The 23,222-nt window shown below is 45.2% G+C and overlaps 1 protein-coding gene across 8 annotated transcripts in view; it reads right to left on the reverse strand.

The window, feature by feature from the left end:
* The window catches only part of ARHGAP17 (Rho GTPase activating protein 17), a 57,809-nt gene that overhangs the window by 23,022 nt on the left and 11,565 nt on the right, over positions 1 to 23,222 (reverse strand). For all 8 annotated transcript variants that reach the window (XM_083473963.1, XM_083473966.1, XM_083473968.1 and 5 more), the window contains exons 2-9: positions 13,616 to 13,655; positions 8,020 to 8,124; positions 6,118 to 6,194; positions 5,692 to 5,803; positions 5,453 to 5,529; positions 3,575 to 3,686; positions 1,683 to 1,751; positions 1,426 to 1,507 (exon numbers count right to left, since the gene is read on the reverse strand). In XM_083473963.1, the coding sequence (XP_083330089.1) occupies positions 1,426 to 1,507; positions 1,683 to 1,751; positions 3,575 to 3,686; positions 5,453 to 5,529; positions 5,692 to 5,803; positions 6,118 to 6,194; positions 8,020 to 8,124; positions 13,616 to 13,655 (674 nt within the window). The remainder of the gene's footprint in view (positions 1 to 1,425; positions 1,508 to 1,682; positions 1,752 to 3,574; positions 3,687 to 5,452; positions 5,530 to 5,691; positions 5,804 to 6,117; positions 6,195 to 8,019; positions 8,125 to 13,615; positions 13,656 to 23,222) is intronic.

Raw genomic sequence — 23,222 nt, forward strand, 5'->3', positions numbered from 1 at the left:
CCAGCCTAGATTATTCTGCACTTTAGTGTCAGGCTGCACATGCACACATATGCATTGTGATGAGTAGACACAACAGCCAGGACTGTCACAGCCCTACTCCAGGATACTCCATTTCATTCTTCCTCCTACAAGCTTTCATTTAACACTGAGCACCACCCCCAATCTCCCACTGCCTTAAGGATGATTTTCTCCTAAATATTTTTACACTTCTTCAAACTTTGGAATTGTTTCTGCTGATATTTTACTGATAACCTCTCCTGCACTTGGATGGTAATGTGATGGCTACACAAGAACTGTCATTTGCCCCTGTACTATAGAAATAGAGGGAGTGGGAAACTATTGCCATATAGAACCTCCATGTACTCAGGCAGTCTACTTCTGAATTGAAGGCACCGAGGCCACCACCTCAGTGCCCTGCTTGTAGGCTTCCTCTGGAAGCACCTGGCTACTGGAAAGAAAGAAAGCAGCAGTTTTGGGGCTGTCTCCAAAGGAAGCCATACTCAAACTAGACCCATTAAACTTAATGGGCACGACTGACCTCAGTCCATTAATTTCAACGGGTCTACCTACAATAAGTTGGATATAATCCATTGTCGGCTCTTGCAAGGCAACTCCTTTGTTCCTCTGACTTAGGATTCATTGACAGGTGGCCTGTAGAGTCTTTTCCAGCACCCTGCAATGCCTGTTACTCACCTGTCCCTCCCTGTCACTCTAGGTCAGGCTTAGACAACCTGGCTCCCTCTAAATGTTTTGGACTGCAACCCCCAACATTCCCAGCACCGTACAATCCTACTAGGATACATCTGAAAGGATGGAGAAGGCTGCCCTTGCCCTGCTACTCACTCCCCAAAGGCACCTCGCTTGCTTCCAAGTTTCTGAACGGCCTCTTGAAAGCCCAACCCTGAAGAAAGGGCCACAGCTTGGTAGCTTTGAATACAGAGAGTCTCAGGTTCAAACCTTTGCATCTCAAGGCTGGGAAACACCTCCTCTTTCTGCCTGAGACATTGAAGAGCTGCTGCCACTCAAGAGATAATACTAGCCTAGGTAGTATCAGGCAGCTTTGTGGATTCCTAAATATGGCAATCCAAAAAGCAACAGGTGGCCAGGAGAGGTGGTGGCTCTGGGTCGGCAAGCCAAGGGGTGGATCTGGCAGGCTCATGGCATGGCGCTGCCCCTTGAGGAGTTTCAGACCAAATCCATCATGGTTTGTTAGTGTATTAATAGAGGCTTGGAAGAATGTCAGAAATGCAGCTGCAGAGAGGATGGGGGGCAATTTGGGAAGATGGTGTCATTAAGAAAGGCCCCGTGTCCTTATTCCAGAAAGATGGCATGCCAAAGGGGGAGAATAAAAAAGAAAAAGTCAGAGGAGGAGAGTGCAAAGGTGGCACAGGCAAAAGCAGGAGGCAGAGCACAGGTTTACTTTACCTTGATGGGCCTGGATTTCAGGGAGCACCTTTTCTAAGACTGCTAATGCTTTTCTATGGTAATCTGCTTGGGCTTCTAATAACTGAGAATAGAACCCACATTTTAAAAACAAAAAGTTAGCATTGGATGAACACAACAAGAACAACAGCAGCAACAACAAGAACAACAACACCAACACCACACAGGCAGTCGGATTAAGCATGTGAAATGTATGTCTGCAGAAAGGAAGAGCTCTCGGAGGAGAGAGAGGTACTCACAGAGACAAAGTAGCGGGCGTAGTCGCCTTCTTTGGAAATGAAGTTATACATGTCCGCTGCAAGTTGATCCTTTCAGGCAGAAGAGGAGGGGAAAACGAGACAAACTGCAAGTCAGCAACAGCAAAGCCCATGGAAGGCACCACATTTCCAAGAAGAAGACATAAATGCAAAACCTGGGAGCTTAAACTGCCCCCTCCCTGGGCTGCCTGTCTACCAGCCATCAGGCCAGAACACCCCCCAAAGCACAATCCCATCATGCTGTGCAAATTCTGCACATCAATGGCCCCTCGGTCCATATGCATAGCCACACATCAGGTCAAATATTCCTTGGCCTATCTGCTTTGCAGAAACATGATTTTATCCATTATTATAATATTGATATGGCTGTAAACGCACACACACCAAGCTTGGCAATACAGTAGGCAGTGCGTAGTGCAGGGCCACATTTCCTTCTAGGCAACCTTCTGGGGGCCAAATGCTAGTGATGGGAAGGGCAATAGATGCAAAATTTTGCCTTTGCACAGTAGCCTAGCTTCAAGACCCACCCACCCAAATTAAATAGATTTTTAAAATAAAAAGGTACATTAAAATTCAAGCCACATGCAAGCTATGCAAAACCACACAAGGGGAGGTAAATAAAAGGGTGTGTAAAAGGTGTGGAAGGTCCCAAGGGCTAGAGAAGAAGGCTTGGAGGGCCATATCTGGCCCCTGGGTCTGAAGTTTCCCACCCCTGGTACAGCAAAATGTGTGGTGTGAGAGGGTGCCTGAGCATAAGAATATAAGGCAAGCCTGCCAAAGGGGGCCCATGTAGTCTAGCATCCCATTTTCACAGTGGACAATCAGATGCCTTTGGGAAATTGGCAAGCACGATTTGAGCACAAGAGCACTTTCACCCCTCCTGCGGTTCCCAGCAACTGGTATTCTGAAGCATTACTGCCTCCAACCGTGGAAAAGTTCCAGCAGTTGAGCCTCTACATGGCTCCTTGACCCTGCTGAACGCTAGCAGAACCTCAATAAATTATGCAAAGCAAGTAACAGATACAAAGCAGCAGGGTGACACAGTAATAAATATAGGAAGAGGTTGCTAATTTGCCTAATTTATTTTGATCACAGGATTTGGCTTCTCTTAGCACACTTTTGGGCCATATATGTGTGAGCAGAGATACACAGAGTTAGCTGTAGAGTAAGGATTTACAGGAAGGAATAGCCATGGTGAGTACTAGTAAAATAGAGGAGTTCCATGCCCCTAAACTTCCTTCCCCAGTGCAGGATGTGACCCATAGGATCAGTTCTTGAATTATTGGGGTGGCACACATCCACAAGCCCTCCCTCAGAATTTAGCAAAACCATGCCTTCCATTGCCTTCTCAAAACAATAGCTAAGGGGAGCTAGACTTTCCTGGCCAGGAGGTTAGTTGTAGAGACAAGCAAGTTTTGGGCCGACAATGTTTTGCACTACATGTCCACTAAGTGGTAGAAAAGGCTGGTAACAGAAGATGTGAGGTAGAAAATACAGCCCAGCAGAAAGGAGACGGGTGGATACATTTTCTCTGGGGGAAAACTGGACAATGTCTTTGGTAGCCAGATAAGGAGGTCAGGTCTCCCCTGCAGATCTGTGAATCCAGGTGGGAAAGGAGATATTGGGCAAAGACTCTAGAGGCTTTCAAATAAATAAACAGAATAAATAGCCCAAGACTGCATACACGTCATACATTTGAAGTACACACACCAGCAAGGATCATGAGAACTGTGGTTTGTTATGGGTACTGGGAATTGTAGCTCTGTGAGGGTTGAACTGCAGTTGCCAGGACTCTTTGTGTGTGTGGTTTAAATGAATGGTAAGAATGCAGCCCAATTCTCCCTGGGGAAGTGTTCCAAGAGTTCTCAACGCACCTTGCATTGCTCGACTTTATTTCCCGCTTCATCCATCTCCTCCTTGAGGGAGTCTATCTTAGACGGAAGCCCCTGGAAGTTGGTGGCTGAAGTTTTGTGGGCCTGGTTCCATCTGCACAAGAGAGATCAGAATTATTCTTCTTGCACAAAGAGCACCAGAGAGGGAAAACAATGAGGAGTGATCACAGGTCTTCAATCTACTTCCTCCCTCTGCTAAACACTTTGTGACGCCTGCAGTGTGCCAAGCAGGGTACAGAACATGGGAAGCAGCACAGGCACAGGCACAGGAATAGGTGGGTTCAGAAGCCAAGCCCAGAATCCTGTTTGGCTAAAGCAGTGTGTTGCATTGTGGAACCAATGGACCAGCCTAAGTCTGCTCCATGTCAAGTTTTCCTGAATCATAGGTCTGCCCTGGCCTGGTTTTTTGCACACTTACTGAAAGAACTCATGGAATAAAACCATGTAAATTGGATTCATTCTGTGCAACTGCTACCTGAAAAAATATGATTTTTAAAAATGCATTTTAATTATTTTACCCAATAACTTAAGTGTCCTGCTGGATTAGGCCAGTGGTCTCTCTAGGCCACCATCCTAGAGAGAATAGGACTCACAGTGTCCCACCAGATACCTAGGAGAAGCCTAAAAGAAGGACCTGGGCACAAGAGAATTCTCTCCACTAGCAACTTTCAGCAACTGGCATTCAATGCCAGCCAGGTTGGTGGCCATTGCTGCCTCTTGTGGGAGCCTCTGTCTCCTTTGTCATCCAAAGCCCCAACAGCTTTCCTAGCTGGTATCTTGCTACTAAAGTATTTCAAGCTTTGTTGGTGGTGGCCTTTGTTGGGTTTTCTTTAAATAGCAATGAGCTGCTCATATTCTTTTTTGTAGCATCCCCTATTGTCTGCTTGCCTTTCTTTTGCCAAATGCAAAAGCGAATTTCTTTTTCCAATGTGTTTCTGCCTAAAGTATGTTTTCTGCATGCATTTCTTTATGTGAAATGTATATTTTGGGGAGACTGAAACTGCATTGCAAAATTTGGAGAAGTCCATAATTGAACAGAGAGTTGTGTTCTGATCTGCAAGCAAGTTTGGGGATGTGAAATTGGGTTGGCAAGCCAAACAGATTAGTCACAAGGCCAACTCATGGCCTGACCTGCAGCCACTAGGATGCATGAGAACATAAGAAGACCCTGCTGGATCAGGCCAATGGTCCATTTAGCCAGCATCCTGTTCTCACAGTTGTCAACCAGATGCCCCTATGAAAAACCAGCAAGCAGGATTTGAGCACAAGAGCACTCTCCCCTTCTGCAGTTTCCAGTGATAACTGTTATTGAAAAGCATTGCTGCCTCCAACTATGGAGAAAGAGCACAGCCATCATGACTAGCAGTCACCAATAGCCTTTCCCTCCACAAATATGTCCAGTCCCCTTTTGAAGCCATCACTACCTCCTGTGGAAGCAAGTTCCACAGTTTATGCCGTGTGAAGGACTTCCTTTTATCTGCTCTGAATCTTCCAAGGTTCTAGTGTTACAGTTCCCTGTCTTATGCACCTGCCAACGCACACTCCATTCCACCAGCTGTATGTCCTTATGACAAGACAGATAGACACATGGTGTCTGGGGAGCTGGAAGACATCTTGATCAGCAGAGGAAAGCAAGGAGACAAGGCTAAAATGTCTCTTCCCCAAATGCAGTGGACCAAGATGGAAAGCTTTTTGGTTGCCTTATGTTGGAAAGCTTTTTGTTGACTGGATGTGGCCTTACGTAGCAGCCAAGTGCTCCTGAGAAGGATGCCCCAAAGCCATGATGGAATCCTGGTATTTCCTGTGTTGAAGTAGGAAGAGGAAAGTGTGTATGTGTGTGTGTGTGTGTGTTTGTATTACCTGGCTCTTGCAGAATCCCAGTCCAGCACCAGTTTTGCAAGCTGCTTCCTCTGTTTTTGAATGTTGGGGATTTCCGTCTGAAAGGGTAAGACGACAGGAAGCTGACAGTTGAGACGTTTGCTGTGCAGACAGCTATATTTGTCTTAAGTGCACACAAAGCAACACCCGATTCTCAACGATTGTGTCATTTTAGGGAACGGGTCAAGCTTGGGTTATGGACAGCGGCAGAAGCAACTTACCTCTGAGAGGAGGTTCAGTGGCTCTAAAATATCTTTCTCAACCTGCACCTCATGGTGAGAGAGCTCCATTGCTAGCTTATTTTCTGCTTCACCACAAGTCTCCAGCATTTTCCTTAAAACAAAGAAGAATACACAGTTGCATTAGATGGGTGGATTCCGAGCATTGGGAGGGAGAAAGGAAAGAGGTAATGAGAGCTCCTTTGATCTCCAGGGCTACTTACAGAAGAGTCATGTAAGGTTTTCATTTTTACACTTAAAATCAAAGTTTCAGGAGCAAATTCATGAGATCTGTTTTAGCTTGTATTCTTTTTAAAAAATACTGAATTGGCGCATTTGCCTGACATGCATAAAATTAGGTCACTGGTTATATCTGACCAAACGACAAATGACCATGACCAGGAAAAATAACAGTGATGCAACCCTTACCCCAGCAAAGTTTCATCGCTTAGCTGCAGAGCGCCTTCCTGCATATTCTGAGCAAAAGCAGTGAGAGGAAGCTTTTTCTGCGGAGAGAAAACAAATACTGCTATCGTTGGGGTTAAGGAAATGCCAGGTCCGATGCTACTTTCCTACTGAGAGAGTAGAACCATTTAAGTTAAAAGGATATGGCTAACTTGGGTTCAATAAATCCAATGGGTCCACTCCGAGTAGCAACCTGTGGCTGCTAAACCTGGGCACCAGGAAAAAGATGGTGGGAGAATGGTGATGACAAGGAAAGGAAGTGGAGCTTAGGTGGGTCAGACCGAAATGATGTGCACAGGATTTAAAATGAGACATTGGGTGGGGTGGGTGGGGAGGCTGACCTGATGACTGAGTGTACCACACTTAACAGACAGTGCCACAGTCTTCAACAGCTACTAACCCTGATGTCTATCTTCTATCTCTATTGTCAGAAGCAGCATCCTTCTGACTACCAGTTGCTGGAAACGGCAGAACGGAAGAGTGCTGTTGCACTCAGGTCCTGCTTGCAGGCTTCCCACTGGGGCATCTGGGTGGCCCCTGTGGGAACAGGATGCTGGACGAGATGGGCATTTGGGCCTGATCCAGCTACAAGGCTCTTCTTGTGTTCCTAGTATATCAACTTGTGAGCTGGAGCATCAATTCCAACTCTCTACAGCAACTGTGAAGATGGGACCTGTGATGGGTGGCAGCATTTCTTCAGATTAACAAATGTGGAGAATCATTAAAGGCTGTGTATGTCTTTAAAGCCACTCCTCTTTTTACTTGCCTGCAATCAAAAGGCCTTGTTTATAATTCAAAGGGGCTTTTTTGGCCTTTTGATTGAGAGGGAGTGATTTCAGTTAAAACTTCTATTGGGGAAAAGAGGGACCTGTGGGTGCTTCCTGTATCTGCCTCTCTCAAGATAAGCCCAAATGCTGGGTGCAGGAAGCCAATCATGTACAGAGAGATTTGTAAGGTCTGGTGCACTCTGAGCCTTCACAAGCAGCCCCTGTTCCTCAAAGTGTGGCCAGCACCTGCAGTGCTGGAGTCCCCTGACTGCTCCCAGCATGAACTCCACAACTGCCAGCTAATATAGGGCTCCGGGTGGTGCTGGGTGAGCAACAACAGAGGAGGCGGCAGTTAGCTCTGTTAAAGAAGTCTAACACACAACATTTCTGTGCAAGGCGGAGGGGAGGGGAACTCCCAGCCTGGAGGCCAAACTTGGCCCACTGGGGTCCTTGTTTGGCCCGTGAAGCCGGCTTCCCTGAACTGCACCCACCCACCCACCCACCCACAACTGATGTTGTATATTATGTCAGGTGTGCGGTGGGTCATATTTGGCCTGCCGGGGTGGAGATAACAATGTGGTTAGGAACTAAACCCAAAAAATAGCACATGCAAAAGTAATGGGGAGTAAGAGCATCATGGCAAGGTCAGGAGAACTTGAGATTCTGCAAAATTACAGAGGCTTCTGAAGGACGGCTGACTTGCCAGAACAGGAGCCAAGCATCCCTTTTTCCTTCAGATGTTGGGCAGCACATCTGGATGAGCTCTGTGCAGTGCTTAGAAGAGAAAGAGGAGCCCAGTAGAACAGGAGCACTTTGGGAAGGACAGACTTGAGGAGTGAGGAACCTGGAAGTAGGGCTGTGCACCAGCTGGTGAGCCGTGGATTCAACCCGTTGGGGTCTGCTTCCCCAGCTTGGGAACTGTGAGTTGCGTACCTCTTCTTCCTGCCCTGACAGCCCCAGATCACTCGTGCAGCCCAACCTGGACTGATCTCTGGGTGTCGCTACCTGACTCTGCCAAAACATGGATCTCACCGAACTGGCCTGATTCAGCTTGGCCAAATCTGGTGCACAGTTCTCCTTGGAAGGGGTTGGCACTTACATGTCTCTTTTCTGCATCTGTTCCAGACTGCCCATGCAAACACATGCCTAGCCTCTTGCAGGAAGTGTGGCATACGGACCTCACGTTGTCGAGACGGCGCTCAATCTAGATGGTGAAGAAATAGGGAAGGGAAACTGCACATGAGGCTCTCTGTACTAGGAAGCCACATCTAGCGATTGCACCATGAAACCCAACATTTATTTGATCCAGCCTCATTACCTCCTCTCCCAGGTAGAACCCTGGGAACAGAGCACTGTCTGGCCAGACATGCCATAAAGTTTCACTGCCTTGTTTTAAAACTATTAATTGTTAGCTGCCTCAAGCTGGTACTTTTTTTGCAGACAGCACCCTTTCTACTGTGGGGCAACTGGCAGGTCTAACATTAAAGGAAATGCCACTGTAGGAAGGCAGGTTTGCTTGCAAGGAATTGCAAGCATTTGATAAGGAACTGAGATTCCCTCTGTGAAAGAATCTTCGTTCAAATATCTGAGAGTGCAAAGACGTCTGCCAAGTTCTGCTGGGAACCTCCATGCACAACAGCAAAAGGAATGTGGTTTATCTGTGTTTTGATGAGTCATGAGGGTTAAAAGGAGGCCTTCTGGAATGGTTTCTGTTTGAACAAAACCAGCCAAAAAGAAAAAAAGGAAAAAAAGGCAGAACAAGTTTCAACTGTAGAGAGGCATGTAAACAGATAGGAATCCTCTCTGCAGTCTTTTAAAGTGCTGCACTTAAAAATATGGGTAGCCTGAACACTTCTCACTCCAACCAGCTGGTGAGGGGCCTGGAGACCAAGACCTATGTGGAAAAATGGAAGGCACTGCTTATAAGTAGTCTACAGGAAAGGTACTATGATAACCAGACACCTTCAAATATTTGAGTAGCTGTCACATAGGTGACGCAGCAATTTCTCTGTATCTGTCTATTTATTTTATTTATTAAACTGGACCAGAACAAATTCACAGTATAAGGAAGACTATTCCAATTACATGTTAGAAAGAACTCCCTGATAGCATGAGCTGTTTTAAGAGTAGAGCCTGGGAAGGTGGCAGGTTCTTCATTGTTAAAAGTTTTTAAGAAGCAATTAGATGCCCACCTCTGCAGTAGAAGAGAGGATTTCCTGCATCAGCCAATGACCTTTGAGGGCCCTGCCACTTCTGAGGCTATGCAGGTCTGCAACACTTCAGTGCCTAGTTGCATTTGCTTTTCCAAAACCTGTTACTTGCAAATGATGCTAGACTAGTGTTTCCCCAAATCTTTTTATCTTCATTAGTTTTGTATCCTGCTTTTTGACTGAAATCCTCAAAGCAGCCTCACAAGATGGCATTGGGTGCTAATATGCTGTGGTGGCAGAGTGAAAGTCTGGTTGGCTTCCGTGAGAACAGGATGCTGGACTAGATGGGTCACTGGCGTGATCCAGCAGGCTCTTTTTATGTTCTTAAGACCAACTTAAAACTTGAGACATGCTTCTGCCCCACCCTCAAAGAGATGCACACGCATTTTCCTAAGCAGATCCCAGAACAAATGGCAGGCACCTTCCTTGCAACTGTAGGGTAGCCCAGGCAATGTGGATCCTTGAGAGCTCCCCCTTTGTCCAGCACACCAGGCCTCCTGAATAGGACTCTTTGGGTTCTGTTATTGCTACTGGCTTTGCTTCTTGCATGGATTTTTAAACATTAGAATAACAGAATTGTAGAGTTGGCAGGGAACCCAAGGATCATCCAGTCTAACCAACTGCAATGCAGGAATCACAGCTGAAGAATCCCTGACAGATGGCCATCCATTATGGTTGGTTAGGATCTGTCTGTCTCGGGACACAATGAAGAAGTGAACCTTTGGGGGTGAAGTCAAACTGTTGGAAGGTTGCAGCACCTGCTGTGGCTGTAGAGACCAATACGGGAGAGACATGATTTGTTGCAGCTGGGGCAGATGAAGGTTTTGCTGATGATGAACTATGGTGCTACTTCTCTCTATGCTACTCCCAGGGGTCATTCCTCCTCTGGTCACTGTTATGGATGCAAGATTGTCTGTCTTCAGGCACCGTAGTTGTCTTAAAGGGATTCCCACACAGAGGGCCATCCAACTTCTGCTTTAAAAGCCTCCAAATTATTCTGTTCCACTGTCAAACACCTGTTACTGTCAGAAAGTTCTTCCTAATGTTTAGTCGGAATCTCCTTCCTTGTAATTTGAATCCATTGGTTCAGGGTCTCCCCTCTGGGGCAGTAGAAAACAAGCCTCCTCCATTCGCGATGTGACAACCCTTCAGATATTCAAAGATGGCTCTAATATAACTCCTCAGACTCCTTTTCTCCAGGCCAAACATTCCCACCTCCCTCAAATGTTTCTCACAAGGCTTGGCTTCCAGTCCCTTTAATCAGTTTTGATGCCCTACTCTGCACACATTCCACACTAAGGCAGAGGGAAAGATAGTGCTGTTTATGCGTAACAGTGATGCTTCAGAGATCCCGCCCACCTTGCCTGTCTGTTGTAGTAGCTGACATATCCTCCTTCCTCCCTTGGGATGTCACTACTGCCAAAGTACTGAGACAAAAGGCTTTGCAGGGCCCATCTGCTCCACTGGGCATAGAATGGCTTGCGCCCAGGGCACAATTCAGACCCTTCTCATGCAACACCATTTGGAACCATGGCCCTCAACCACGGCCCAGTGAAGCAGGACAGAACAGTGGCTGGGGATCCCCCTCATCCTGAATTCTGTGATGCTCAGCTGGATCCCTGCTCTGCAAGGCTTGCCACAAACAGGATGTTCAATCTGCTGCCTCCAGCTCGGTTGGCTGACACAGCTGGTGAGCGGACTGGAACACGGAGCAGCTTCCCCTCAGAAAACTGGAACAGCATCCAAGTATTTCTTCTGGCCCATACACTTTTTTCTTCTTTTTCTTCTTTCCCTGGCCAAAAAGCATCTTTCACTTGGGACAAAAAAAACATGCAACTGAGAAGAGTCCAAGTCACCACACAAGAAGCTGTTGACCTTCTGTTTGGTTAACGCAGCTCATTCTTCCACACAGCCACCAGACATTTAAGTCACAGAGGAAGATGCTCCTTTGACAGGTCAGTTGTCCACGGTGGAGACGGATGCACACAGAGTAGGACTATGCACAGGCTTGGCCCCTTTGGGCTCCATGCTGTGAGGCAGAGGGACTCCAGCCTCACAGCTCGGGAACAAACTGCACTTTTGAAATGCCAACTTTTCAGTTCTCCCAGCAAGACTAGGAACATCGCAGATGTTCTTATCAGCAAACAGCTGGTCTTAAAGTCTACACATCTTTCTGCTTTGCAACTTATTGTTAAGCCCTTTGGCATTTAAGTGAGTCCAGAGCAACGGACGGAAAGCTTCCTTCTGTCAGAAGGGGCCCTACTCCATCTCTGGAAATTAACGTGTTTAAAATGAGAGCATTCCAAAGGACAGAAACATTTTCTGCCATATGGCAAAACACATGGAACTCCACAGGAGGAGGAGATGCAACTGAAAACGTACACCCAGCATCAGACACACTTGGAAGGATTCTGTTCAGCAGCAAAGCCAAACAAGCAAGTGAGCAAGCAGTTCCATTTGGGCGTTGACAGGTCAAGCGCCTGTGCCTGGGAAGCCCATGCTTGCAAAAAAAAATGGTTTGCCAACAGTTGGCTGGAACAATTTCTGGCTTCTCTCCACCTCCCTCCACTCCAAATATTTCATATGATCACCAAGGCAACAAGGCACTATTTTTTTTTAAAAAAAAGATCCTTAGCTGCAGATATTTACATGGCAGCCCTGCCAAAATCTGCTCGTTTCCCCACCCCTCTGATTCAGAAAGACCATAACCCCGTTTAGTCACGTGAAGGAAAGTTGGAATATAAAAATAAAATAAGGGAAAATAGCTTCTGATCCCACGTCTATAAAACAAACAGCTGAATCTCAAGTCTGGAAGGTGAAATATAGCTAGGCTGGAAAACACAGAGCAAGGAGGCGGCTGTGGGCAGTGCAGTCTAATTAGGAACTTCACGTCCTGCTTCCCTGTTTCCAAATGAAAAGCCATAAATGTATACTGAGAAATGTATTCAAGAGAATTTTTTTAAAAAAATGGTATTTAGTTGCTTTCACTCATTTTTCAGTAATTCCTTTCATTCTACTAAACTCAGGGGACACTGCAGTAGCAATCCACAGTACATTTTTTATATGGATAGCATGAGAAACATAGCGGTCATAATTTACTCTTATGAGTGGCAGATAAGAAATATCTCATGGGATCATGAAGAAAGGGAATCCTCTTTATCTCCCCCTGGAGCAAAGCGGGTAAACGTGTGCTTCGAAACACAGCTGAAACCCATGGGACTGAGCAGGTTATGAGTGAGGTTAAATGTAACATGGGGGGGGGGGTATGCTGCTTGCACAACAGTGTTTCTCCTTCCTCTCCTCCCCCCAGCAATCCCCTCATGACCCCAAAATCATCTCCAGAAGGTTGGGGGTCCCTCCAGAGCAGATTTTGGGGGATCCAGAGGGGGAGAAGAGAAATGGAAGCCCCGTTGTGCAAGCAGCTTTCTGTTGCGCAAGTGGGAGGACATTGCTGCTTGTTGCTCTGTGTGATCCAACAAAGGAATGAGACAAAGCTCCCTTCGGCAACTGCAAAGGATCCAGATTTCAACAGAGACTGACGAGGGGAAAGGCGGAGCCTTCGCTTATCAGGAAACTCTCTTCAAACTCAGACATGTGCAAGACATGCAGCCAAGAAGTTCTAAGTAAGGCTATGTGCTTTGCACTCTTCTGAGATCTCTCCTCTCTCTCACCCCCCCCCCCATGTCTGAGACATACATGGGTCAATTTCAGCATTTTGAAAATCTTAGCTTACACTTATTATTTCCTTTATGGCTGGGAGGCCAAACTTCAAAATATAAAGGAAACACCCATTGAAATCTCAGGTGCCCAGGCCAGGCCAGGCCAGGCCAGCGGGCAGGAATAATCTGCACAGCTTGCTGCTCCTGCCCTGGGCAGGAAGAGAAAGATGGGAAGGAACCAATTGCAGGAAAATGAGAGGTACATGGAAGTCCTTCCTTGGAAGCACCCTGCATAACAACCAGCCCAAGTCCTTGGTGTCCAACTGATTCTTTCTGCAATAGAATTGGAGAGCAAAGTCTCAAGGTGGTTGTTTCAAAGACTGCCCCTGAAGAAGGATTTAGATTTGAAACTTGTTAGGCTCAATAAGCATACTTTTGTGTACCAGGCAGCTCCCTCCCTTCTTGCCTTGCCTTGGTAGCTAGACAAATTATGTAAAACAATAGATGTTTATTTACTCAATCTGAATGATTTGCAGAGGTCATTTCCCCACTTAAGTGGAATAGAGGGAGGTCTCGTCACAACCACACTAAGACCTGCCATGCTGCAGTAAGCACAGTGACTATGAATACTAACACTTTTATTTCACTTCTGACCACACTACCTGCCCTCCAGAACCTTTCAAATTCCCTTCTGGCTATTGTGGTAAATTCCTTCTTCTCTTGCCTGAAATTGTGTTGCAGCTTTCCCACCCAGCACGTGAGAAACAGCCAGTGCCTCCCCCGACCCCTCTTCCAGAGGCAGCCATTAATTAATAAATTTAAATACCTGTCGCAGATCTTCACTGAGGACTTCAGTTTTCTCCGCTCTGTTGAGAAAGAGAGGGGAGGGGGAAGAAGCACTGAAATGATCTGTATGTAAAGCAGGGTAGAACAAATATGCATTTGTATCTAGGAGTACCACCTTGTCTTCTGAGGCTAGCCTTCTCCAAACTGGGGATCTCCAGAGGTGTCTTCCACTACGACTTCCATCAGCCCCCAGCAAGCACAACTAGGTTGGCCAAGGCTAATGGGAATTGTAGTACAAAACATCTCTGGAGATCAAAAGCCTAAGAAAGGTTATTTTAGAACTACTTATGGCATCGTGCTGCTGTCTATGGGGTCATGACTACAACATGCTTCTCTCACCACAGCACAAATGATGCATGCCCCAAGTTGACAGCAGACCACCGCAAAGGCCCAGTCTTCTATAGCCTATTTGGCCACACAGCCATGAAGTCCACTGGGTGACCTGTGGACACTCCTCCCTCCACCCATGTATTATCTACCTTATAGAAGTTTAAAAGGAGGAGACCATGTGCTGCACAAATAAGCTCCATGAAGGCAGGGCAGGGGAAATGTAATATAAATAAAGCCCACACAGGGATGGCTATGGGCAGGATTCTTGCATGGCAGGGATGTGGACTAGATGACCCTGGGGGTACCTTCCAACTCTACAATTCTCTGATTTCAGAAGAATTAGATGCAGTGGCAGGGAGAACTTGTGCAGCAGTGCTACAGACAGTGCCCCAGAGCTGTGCGCTCTAGAAAAACACTCTCCCCATTATGCGGATGTGAAACTCTACCTGGTCTGAGGCAATCCTTGGCAGCATGTTTTGAAAAGCATTTTTCCATAAGCTTGTGAGCTGGCTGCCAGCCAGATTTATTTATTCACAGGCTTCATGCTTTTCCTGGGAATTGGCAGATCCCACATGAACCCAAGGATGGTTACTGTGCTTATTTTCTTCCTCCTCCCAATGAGAGAGTAAAGTTCAAAAACACAGGCATCCCTGCCCCTTCTGAGCCATCGCATCGGAATGGTCTCACTGCGTTCAACAGCAGCCAGGGCATCTTTCTGCGTTGTAGTACTTGGGCTCCCAGCCAGGAGCTTGCACTAGCCTGGTGAAATGTTTACCTTAAAAAAAGCAGCTCAGCTCAGTGGTAGACCTGTGCATGCAGAAGGTTCAATTGCCAGCTTCTCCATGTAGGGCTCAGGGAGACCCTAGTCTGAAAACCTGGAGAGCCATTGCCACTCAGTTAGACAATACTGAGCTAGATGGACCAACTGTCCAACTTGCTATAAGGCCACTTCCTATGTTCCTATGTAGACCAGCCCTTTATCAAAACCAAGAGGACTACAATCTTTTAAGAAAAACATCATTGTTCACTTCCTTCTGTTTTGCGCTTGTCAGCCTTTGACTACTTCAAATTCTTTGGTGAGGTATTGAGAACCTGAGAATGCAGAAGACACAACTGTATGGAAGGGGACTGATAAGAATCAGGGTGAGGCTTCTCCTTAGCCTTTCAATATATCGTGTTTTTCTCCCCACCCTAATTTTCTTTTATAGCAGTACAAAGCCAGGCTATACATGAACAGTGAATGACTTAAGAGAGATCCATTTCAGAAGAAAAATGAAATTTTAGAAAGGATACTTAATGAGAAGCATTTTCCTTATTTGCTAAACCTCACTAAACAGGACACTGATGGGAGTTAAATCCAGCCATTTTAGCCTCTCAATCCAGCAAGAACATGCAATAATGAGTTATAGCAATCTTATTTTTACCCACAGAAGCAAGCAAGCAAACAGAGGTTTCAAAGAAGGCTCCCCTTTCCCTGGACGGACTAACCTCTAATGGGTTGGAAGATTTTCCATAAATAATGTCGCTCAAACTTTGGCTCACCAGAGTTTCCATAGGAGGCTCCCTGAAACTCCAGTCAGTTGCAATAATTGGCTCTGGTTGCTGGAAGTAAAGCAAGTAGCCAAGTCTCTGGAGCTGACCAGAAGTACAGAAGCCTTACAGTAATTCAAGAGCTGTCATATTATCATCTGGTACTTGCATTCTGACTAATGCCTGCATTTCAGATAAAACCATGGATCAGAAAGGTTTATTCAGAAGTGTGCTTAGAATGGCAATCGAAGGATACAATCCTGAGCACACTTCCCTTGAAAAAGATTTAACCAAACAGAACTTACCTGAGTAATCATGTTTAGGGGGAGAATATAGGTTTCACTACAGTGGAAAGATGGGGTATTATTGTCTGCCTTCAAAGTATGACTAATTAGAGAAACATGTCGCTTCTGTCCTCCAACCCACCATGCAAGTGGCTGGGTTGTCCAAGCATCCACAATACATAATAGGATGCATTTGGGAAACAGATAAGCTGTTCCAGACACATTTTGGAACAATAAAGCATCGAAGGAAGGAGAGGGTGTGCAACAACACTTAATGCCAAGGCTAAAGAGGAAGAAGAAGAATCTTCTGGATGCAGAGGAGTCCTTTCTCAAAAATGTGAAGTGGCTTTCCCCAGCAGAAGTGAAGTTTTTGGCTACTCAGCTATTTGCATAGCTAAGAAAAAGACCAGCTGTTGAATTGGGAGGTCCCCAGAAGACCAGCAAAAGTATTTGGAAAAAATGAAGGGAACAAAGAAAGTTCCCAGAAATGTATGAATCTGTCTTATGCTAATAGTATGAATATTGGTTCGCATACCACAGTACTGATCATTCCATGTATGAATTTTTTGTGGTGGTAGAGACATCTGGGGCTGGCCCTGAGGGCAATTCCCTCTTCTATTCTGCCTCCCAACCCTTGTCCTCTGAAGATGAGGAGCTAATTCAGGGTCAGTACAGCTGTGTTTGCATTTTGAGACTCCTCGTACACTTAAAATTTATTTTATTTAACCAAATAACTTGATTGTAATAAAAATCTACAAACGGTTTACAATGAGTAATAAAAATATCAACAAACAGTTTTTAAAAAGTAATTAATTCATTTAAAAGAATTAAACTTAACAGCATAAAATTAAAGCATGCCAACATCTTGCCTAAACAAACATGTTTTATCAACTAGGTAGTGGACTTCTTTATCCAATACAAAATATTCTAATCTGCAGAAACTGAAAGAAAAAATTATCCAGTCAGTCTAAACATGAGGACAAATGGTTTGTGGAATGAATGAAAGGGCCATTCTCTGACCACTGGGAGCTCATCTAAGCTCTGTCTAACTGGCAAATTCATTAAGTAAATGCAGATACACTCCCAACCATTCTCTGCATGAACAGGATGAGGAAATTGTTTTTTAATTTTCAAAACTGCGTGCCAGAGTCCATATTACACTCTTTCATGTGTGACTGTTCTCTGGGATAGAAAAACATTTCAAATTCCTAGGCAAACCTCTGGGCACCCTGGGTAAGCAGGTGTCTGAGATTTATCCTAGCTCTGCCTATACTCTCATTCAGTAAGAAATGGATAGGTTTGCTTTTTCAAGTTGACAATTGGTCATTTGCAAGAGCTGGAAGTATGATGGAGGAAAACAGAACACCAGGAAGGGCAATTTCCTGGTTAGAAGGAATTCCAAGTCCTGTTCTACAGGCTCAACTTTGACGGAGGCTATACTAAGAAGTAGGGCAAGTGATGAAGCGAGGGTGGGAATTAAATAGTCCCTGATGGCCAACAAGGAAGTACAAAGAAAATCTGATGCTGACACATATTAGAAGAGACCAAGAACTGTGACTCAGAGTTGTTATTGAATGCTAGTCCTCTTCAGAGGAAGGCCAATGAATTTAATGGACATAACTTAGGTTCATTCGTTTAGTGGGTCTGCTTTTGGATACAACCCTCAAGTTCCACTTTCAAATTGCAAACTGCGACCGCAACTCTTGAACCTTGAGCGAGGGATTAAAGGTGATGAAAGGAAAGGAACCCGAAACTCCAGAGAAGTTACAGCAATGTAGAGCCACATCCATGAAGCCACTCTGGGCCCTGAGTTTCCATGGCTTGGCAGTTCTTTGGCAGATGAGGTATTTCTGTTTTCTGCTTCAGAAAGGCTTCCTAGCCTTGGGAAACTAGCTTTACAGTGAGCCAGGAGACTAGAGGCTGCATTACCAATACATCCTGCTCACTTTCTATAGCACAATGGCTGGACTGGCTGCCAGGCCAGGGTGGAGGAAGACATGGAAAAATTTGCAGCTTTGTGCAGAAGCCAAGACAAAGAGGCTCCATAACTTTAAGGGGCTGGTTTCCCCCCTCCGGCAAATATTACAAATCTGCCACAAAGAGCTGCTTCAGATCCTTTGTCTTTGTTGGTTAAAATGACCAAAACTCCTTACTGTCAGAATTTCAGAAATATTGGTCTGTGTGCATCCTATGAGGCACCAGCTGTCTAGGGATGCTAAGGCTGGGATTTTGCCTCTATCAATGAGGAGAAGCACAGTCCAACTCTCTGAATTAGCAAGATAGAAGACGGGCGGGGCTTTATACCGTCCCCTTACCACTGGGGATGGCCCAAGAGATGGCTTAGGAATTAAGACCATATCACATGGTGTGCATTTAGAAATATCATTTTCATTTGTTTAAAAGTATTTCCTTTTGTTGAATCCATAAGGGGGCTCACAGTACAATTATAAAACAATAAACAGGCTAAAAGGCTAAAATAAAAATGCAGCATAAGGTCAAGACCAACAACTCAAAAAGCGCTCAGAAGTATGACAATGAACAGAACTTGTGCCAAACCTCAGGGTTAAGTCAAAGGAAGCAGGACTGCCCTCACTTGGTACCTAAAAGACATTAACAAAGGAGGCAGCAAAGCTTCCCTAGAGAGGCAGATTGTTCTCAGTGGTGGCTCCCACCTTATGGAATTCCTTTCCAAAATTAAATATGGCTGGCTCCTACAAGTTTTAAAGAAAGTATGAAACACCATTCCCTTTCCCCCAACTTTTAATTGAATGATCTATTTCAGCCTTCACTAAACCCTCCTGATATTTTGGTCCACAACTCCCATCAGACCCAACTTAGATTTCCATGATGAACACAAGAGGCTGCTGGATCAGGCCAATGGCCCATCTTGTCCAGTGTCCTGTTCTTGCTATGGTCAACCAGATAATTGTGGGAAACCTGCAAGTGGGATTTGAGCACAAGAGCACTCTCCCCCTCCTGCAGTCTCCAGCAACTGGTATTCAGCAGCATGGACTGCAACTCCCACCAGCCCCAGCCCTCAAAAGCTAACACAATGTAACCCAAAAGCCATGTCCATGCTCTAGCCATCTACACTAGCTCTCAGGAAGTAATCAAATAATGTGCTTTTTTAAACACTGCTTAATATTTCTATTCCTATTTCAGATGCGGCAAGTACAGCAAAGCTCCTGGATAGTTAACTTCTGTTAACTAATCCTCAAGATTATCTCAATGCTCATGTACTCTCAGATCAGTGGCAGTTTAGGCAGACACTCGCATAGTTATCCAAATGCTTTCAATGCCAGCCAAATCGTTTGGATAAAGAATAGAGTGATTCTGTCCAGTCACTGCAAGCAAGCTGTTATGTGGAAGTGGAAGTTGGACCAGCGACAAAGTTGTGTCATATGTATTGCCACCCCTTAATGGACTGCTTTTGCTCATGGATTCAGACACCCGGGAACAGGAGGCTTGTAATGCTGTTCAGGTGTCTTGGGATGTGCATGAGTATGGACACAGGATGCTCCCTCCCACTCTGTCAATGGCCTTCCCTTGCTGTCAGCTGCACATCTGTGTTTAGCGATAGATTGGGGACCGCACAGCTGTGAAGATGGAAAAGGTACCCACAACTCTAACCCCCTCCCCGGAAAATTATGAGATGTAATGAGCTTCAGGTCCATTTCCTTTACCACCAACCCAGATTCTCCTCCCATTTCTCTTTTATTCTGATCTCTAAAACCGATTAATTGTACTTTCTGTACTACCAGCACAAACAAGCTAAAGCCTTAACCAGCCAGTCTCATGCACACAGTTAAGAGAGGCGGTCCTGTCTGCTCCTCCTGGGTACAAACCTGGAGTGTGGTCAGGAGGCTACTAGCTGCATCCTATAGCTCCAGGGGGTTCTTGCATTTGACAGGTGATGTGTCATTTGTCTGTATTTGCTACCTATTTTAATTTTAACATTGATACCCCTGCCTTTCAGCCTACCAGATATTTTCATGTCTAGGGAATTCTCATTTTTGCTATGTCTGCGTTTTGTCAACTTTAAAAAAGTTGAGTCTTTTATTGGTTTATAAAATGGTAAAACACAAGCCTTGCATATGATCAAACTTCCATTTATGCTTAGATAAGCACTGAAAATGGAACCTTAGAGGCCTCTTGTTTGAAACAGGGACCCTGCCAGGGTTGGAGAATGTCATCCAGAAAATACCATTTTGCTTCAGGCTCCCCATCTGGTCCCAACATTCTGTCACTGAGAGCTCCTGCCTATTTTGATACTGCTTAGCAACAGGATACACACAAGGACGACACTAGTTTGTACACCCTGTAGAGCAAAGGTAGGCAGCCCTTTTAGACTAGTGGGCTCATTCTGAATTTTGAGAGGGAACTGGGGGTGCCAGCCATAGAGGGGATGTGACATAATATAAAACAAGGGCGTGGCACAACATAAAATTAAAGAGACAATTTCTCACAACCTTAAGCTTACCATGGGAAGTCAGCTATGTCCTGATTATGGAACTCTTTCTCTCTCGTGAACCACCCTGATTTTTATACAGTTGTACCTTGGTTCTTGAACGCCTTGGTACTCGGACGTTTTGGCTCCCAAATGCTGAAAACCCAGAAGTAGGTGTTCCAGTTTTCGAACGTTTTTTGGAAGCCGAACGTCTGACATGGCTTCTGCTTGAGTGTAAGAAGCTCCTGCAGCTAATCGGAAGCTGTGCCTTGGTTTTTGAACGGTTTCGGGAGTCGAACGGACTCCCAGAACGGATTAAGTTTGAGAACCAAGGTTCCACTGTATTGCACATTAAAGCATGCAGTGCAAGATTCAGGCGCACATGATGAGTAAAATAGTGGGAGGGAAATACTTCTTCTGTCTCATTTATTTATATGTGCTCCTTAGCTTATTGAATCCTGCTTTGAAGACTTACCTGAAGCATCAACAGATACAGAGAGAATGATTATGAGTATGATTAATACCCTGCCTTTTTCCTCAACAGGACTCTGCTTGGCTTACAGATAAAAATTAGAACTGCTATAAGCATATAAAAAACAATAATTAAAAAAACCAGTTAAACACTGGCAGAATTAAAACTATATACGTATCTAAAATCTATTAAAACCAGGGAGTGTTCTTCCCCATTACTTGAGAGGATTTAGGTAACCCCTTCAGGAGCAGACTCTTATGACTGGTCATTTGAGCACTCCAAACAATTGGCCCACAATCCAGAACAGCACACAATTCTACGCTCTCAATGGGGCTTTTGACTTGGCCAGCAGCCTCTGTACTGCATAGCAAGCTACTTTTGAAATAGAGAGCAAATTGCAAGAACCTCCTGCCTGGCACCGACTGCGTCCCTTCCCCATAGGCAGGCACTGCCCTATGGACATCTGCATGCCTGCAATTCCTGACCCACACATGGAAGGGCTGTCTTGTGCCCTAGTTTATGGCAATGAGCAGAGAAAGAGGCTTTGCAGTTATTAACAGGCAAAGTATTAAAATTTCAAAAAGTTACTTTCAACTATTTTCTAGCTATTTTCAACTCTTGGAAGGTTTTGTCTTTGTGACAGAAAACCTGCTTTGCATGGTGAAAGTGCCAGGTTCAATCCTGGATATCTCCAGGTACAGCTGGAGAAAGATCCCTCTCCAAAACCCTGGAGTGCTGCTGCCAGTTGGTGCTGACCCTTACTGGGCTAGATAGGCCTCAATGGTCTAACAAGGCAGCTTCCTATGGTTCTCCTGTTGACACAACCTTAATATGAAAGGCCTTGCTTTGTAAAAGTTCTCCACTTTCTGCTAAAAGCCATACTGAAATCCAGGACAAAGTCTCCCAACCATAAAAACCTTGTGTTTTATTTTGACAGCACCACAGGCCATTGCAAGGCGGGTGATTTGTCACAGGAAACTCCTCCTTGCTTACAAGCCTATGATCTCACCCAGTTTGTGGGCCACTTGCGAGTACGACGGAATGCCCTGCCATCCTGAGAAACATGTGCAGTGGAACATATATTCCCAATGCAATTTTGAGAACAGAATTTCACAGTCTTGAGGGGTGGAAGGGGGGGAAAGCCATGACTGCAATTGAAGAAAACACATTGCCCACAACCTGAAGGTGCTTTGACAGCCTTAGATGATTCGGAACTGCAGTAAATGGAACTGCAGGCAAGGCAACACCTGCAAAAGAACTTGAGAGCCTGACTGCTGGATCAGGCCAAAGGGGAACCATGTAGTCCAGCATTCTGTTCCTACCATGGCCAAAGGGAAACCTGCAAACAAGACATGAGTCCAACAGCACTCTCCTCACTTGTGATCCTCAGCAACTAGTATTCAGAGGCATAATGCCTCTGACAGCAGAGGTAGAACACAGTCACACTAGACAAACAAACCCATTTTGGGATTTGGAAACCTTCCTCAATATTTCCCGATGACCTTCTGCCTGCTGGAGTAGCTGGAAGCTGAGTCCAAGAGGGGTCATTGCTCCTGACCCCACGTAGACTGTCACACCCACCCATACCTGCGCCAGCTGCATCAAGACCTATTCCAAGAGCTCCCACCTGAAGGCACACCTGTGGACCCATACAGGGTAAAAAAGAAGTCAAGATCTGAGCAAGCACTGAGCAAAGAAGCCCCTTTCCAGAGAGGGGATGTGATCCAGCACAGGGCTGGTGCTCAACAGCTCTTTCTGATATTTTGAATAACTATGACTCCATTGAACTGTATTAATTGTTTTGATGAATGTGTTGTTGTTTGATTTTTATGCTAATGTGTTTGATATTAGTGACTGCAATGCTTGTTGTTTTAATGCTATGATTGTTGTGAGCCACTTTGAGCTCAACACTTGTTGTTGGAAAAGCCTAATACAAATATCATATCAAATATGTGTAGACCAAAATTCACATACAGCCAACCAGCCAGCTGCCTACATAATGCTTGATGATGTAAATGCCAAGTCTGTGCCACTGAACTCCTTCCTAAATAAATACTTAGCACCAGTGAAGCTTTTGGCACATGAAGACGTCATTTCTATTTTAAAATTATAGGTGCAAGGTGGAGCTGTTGTAGCAGCAACTAACATGGGAAGGAGGGGAACCACACCCAAATCCTTTTGGCAATAAGAGTTTTTGTGGTTTAATACTTTCAAAGTTCTTAGACCACCCACACATTCAAGTTTGCTTTCATGCCTACAACTTTTTTAAAACACACACAAAAAGATAATCCTTTTTATAGCAGCTTTACTTTGTGATTTTGAATCTAGTAAGAATTTTACCATAGGCTCCCTATTCTCACCTGCTACTTCAGGGGTGGGGAAGTTTTTCTGGCCTGTAGTCACATCACTGTGATGCCAAGTGTTGCTGTGCTTTGAAGACCCAATTATCGGGACTTCAATGTGCAGCATGGGGGGGCTGCTTAAAAGTTCTTCTACAAATAGCCCTTTGTTGCTCTTTCAACCT

This window comes from Podarcis liolepis (assembly GCF_965112155.1).
Source record: "Podarcis liolepis genome assembly, chromosome: 14".
NCBI classification, from domain to species: domain Eukaryota; kingdom Metazoa; phylum Chordata; class Lepidosauria; order Squamata; family Lacertidae; genus Podarcis; species Podarcis liolepis.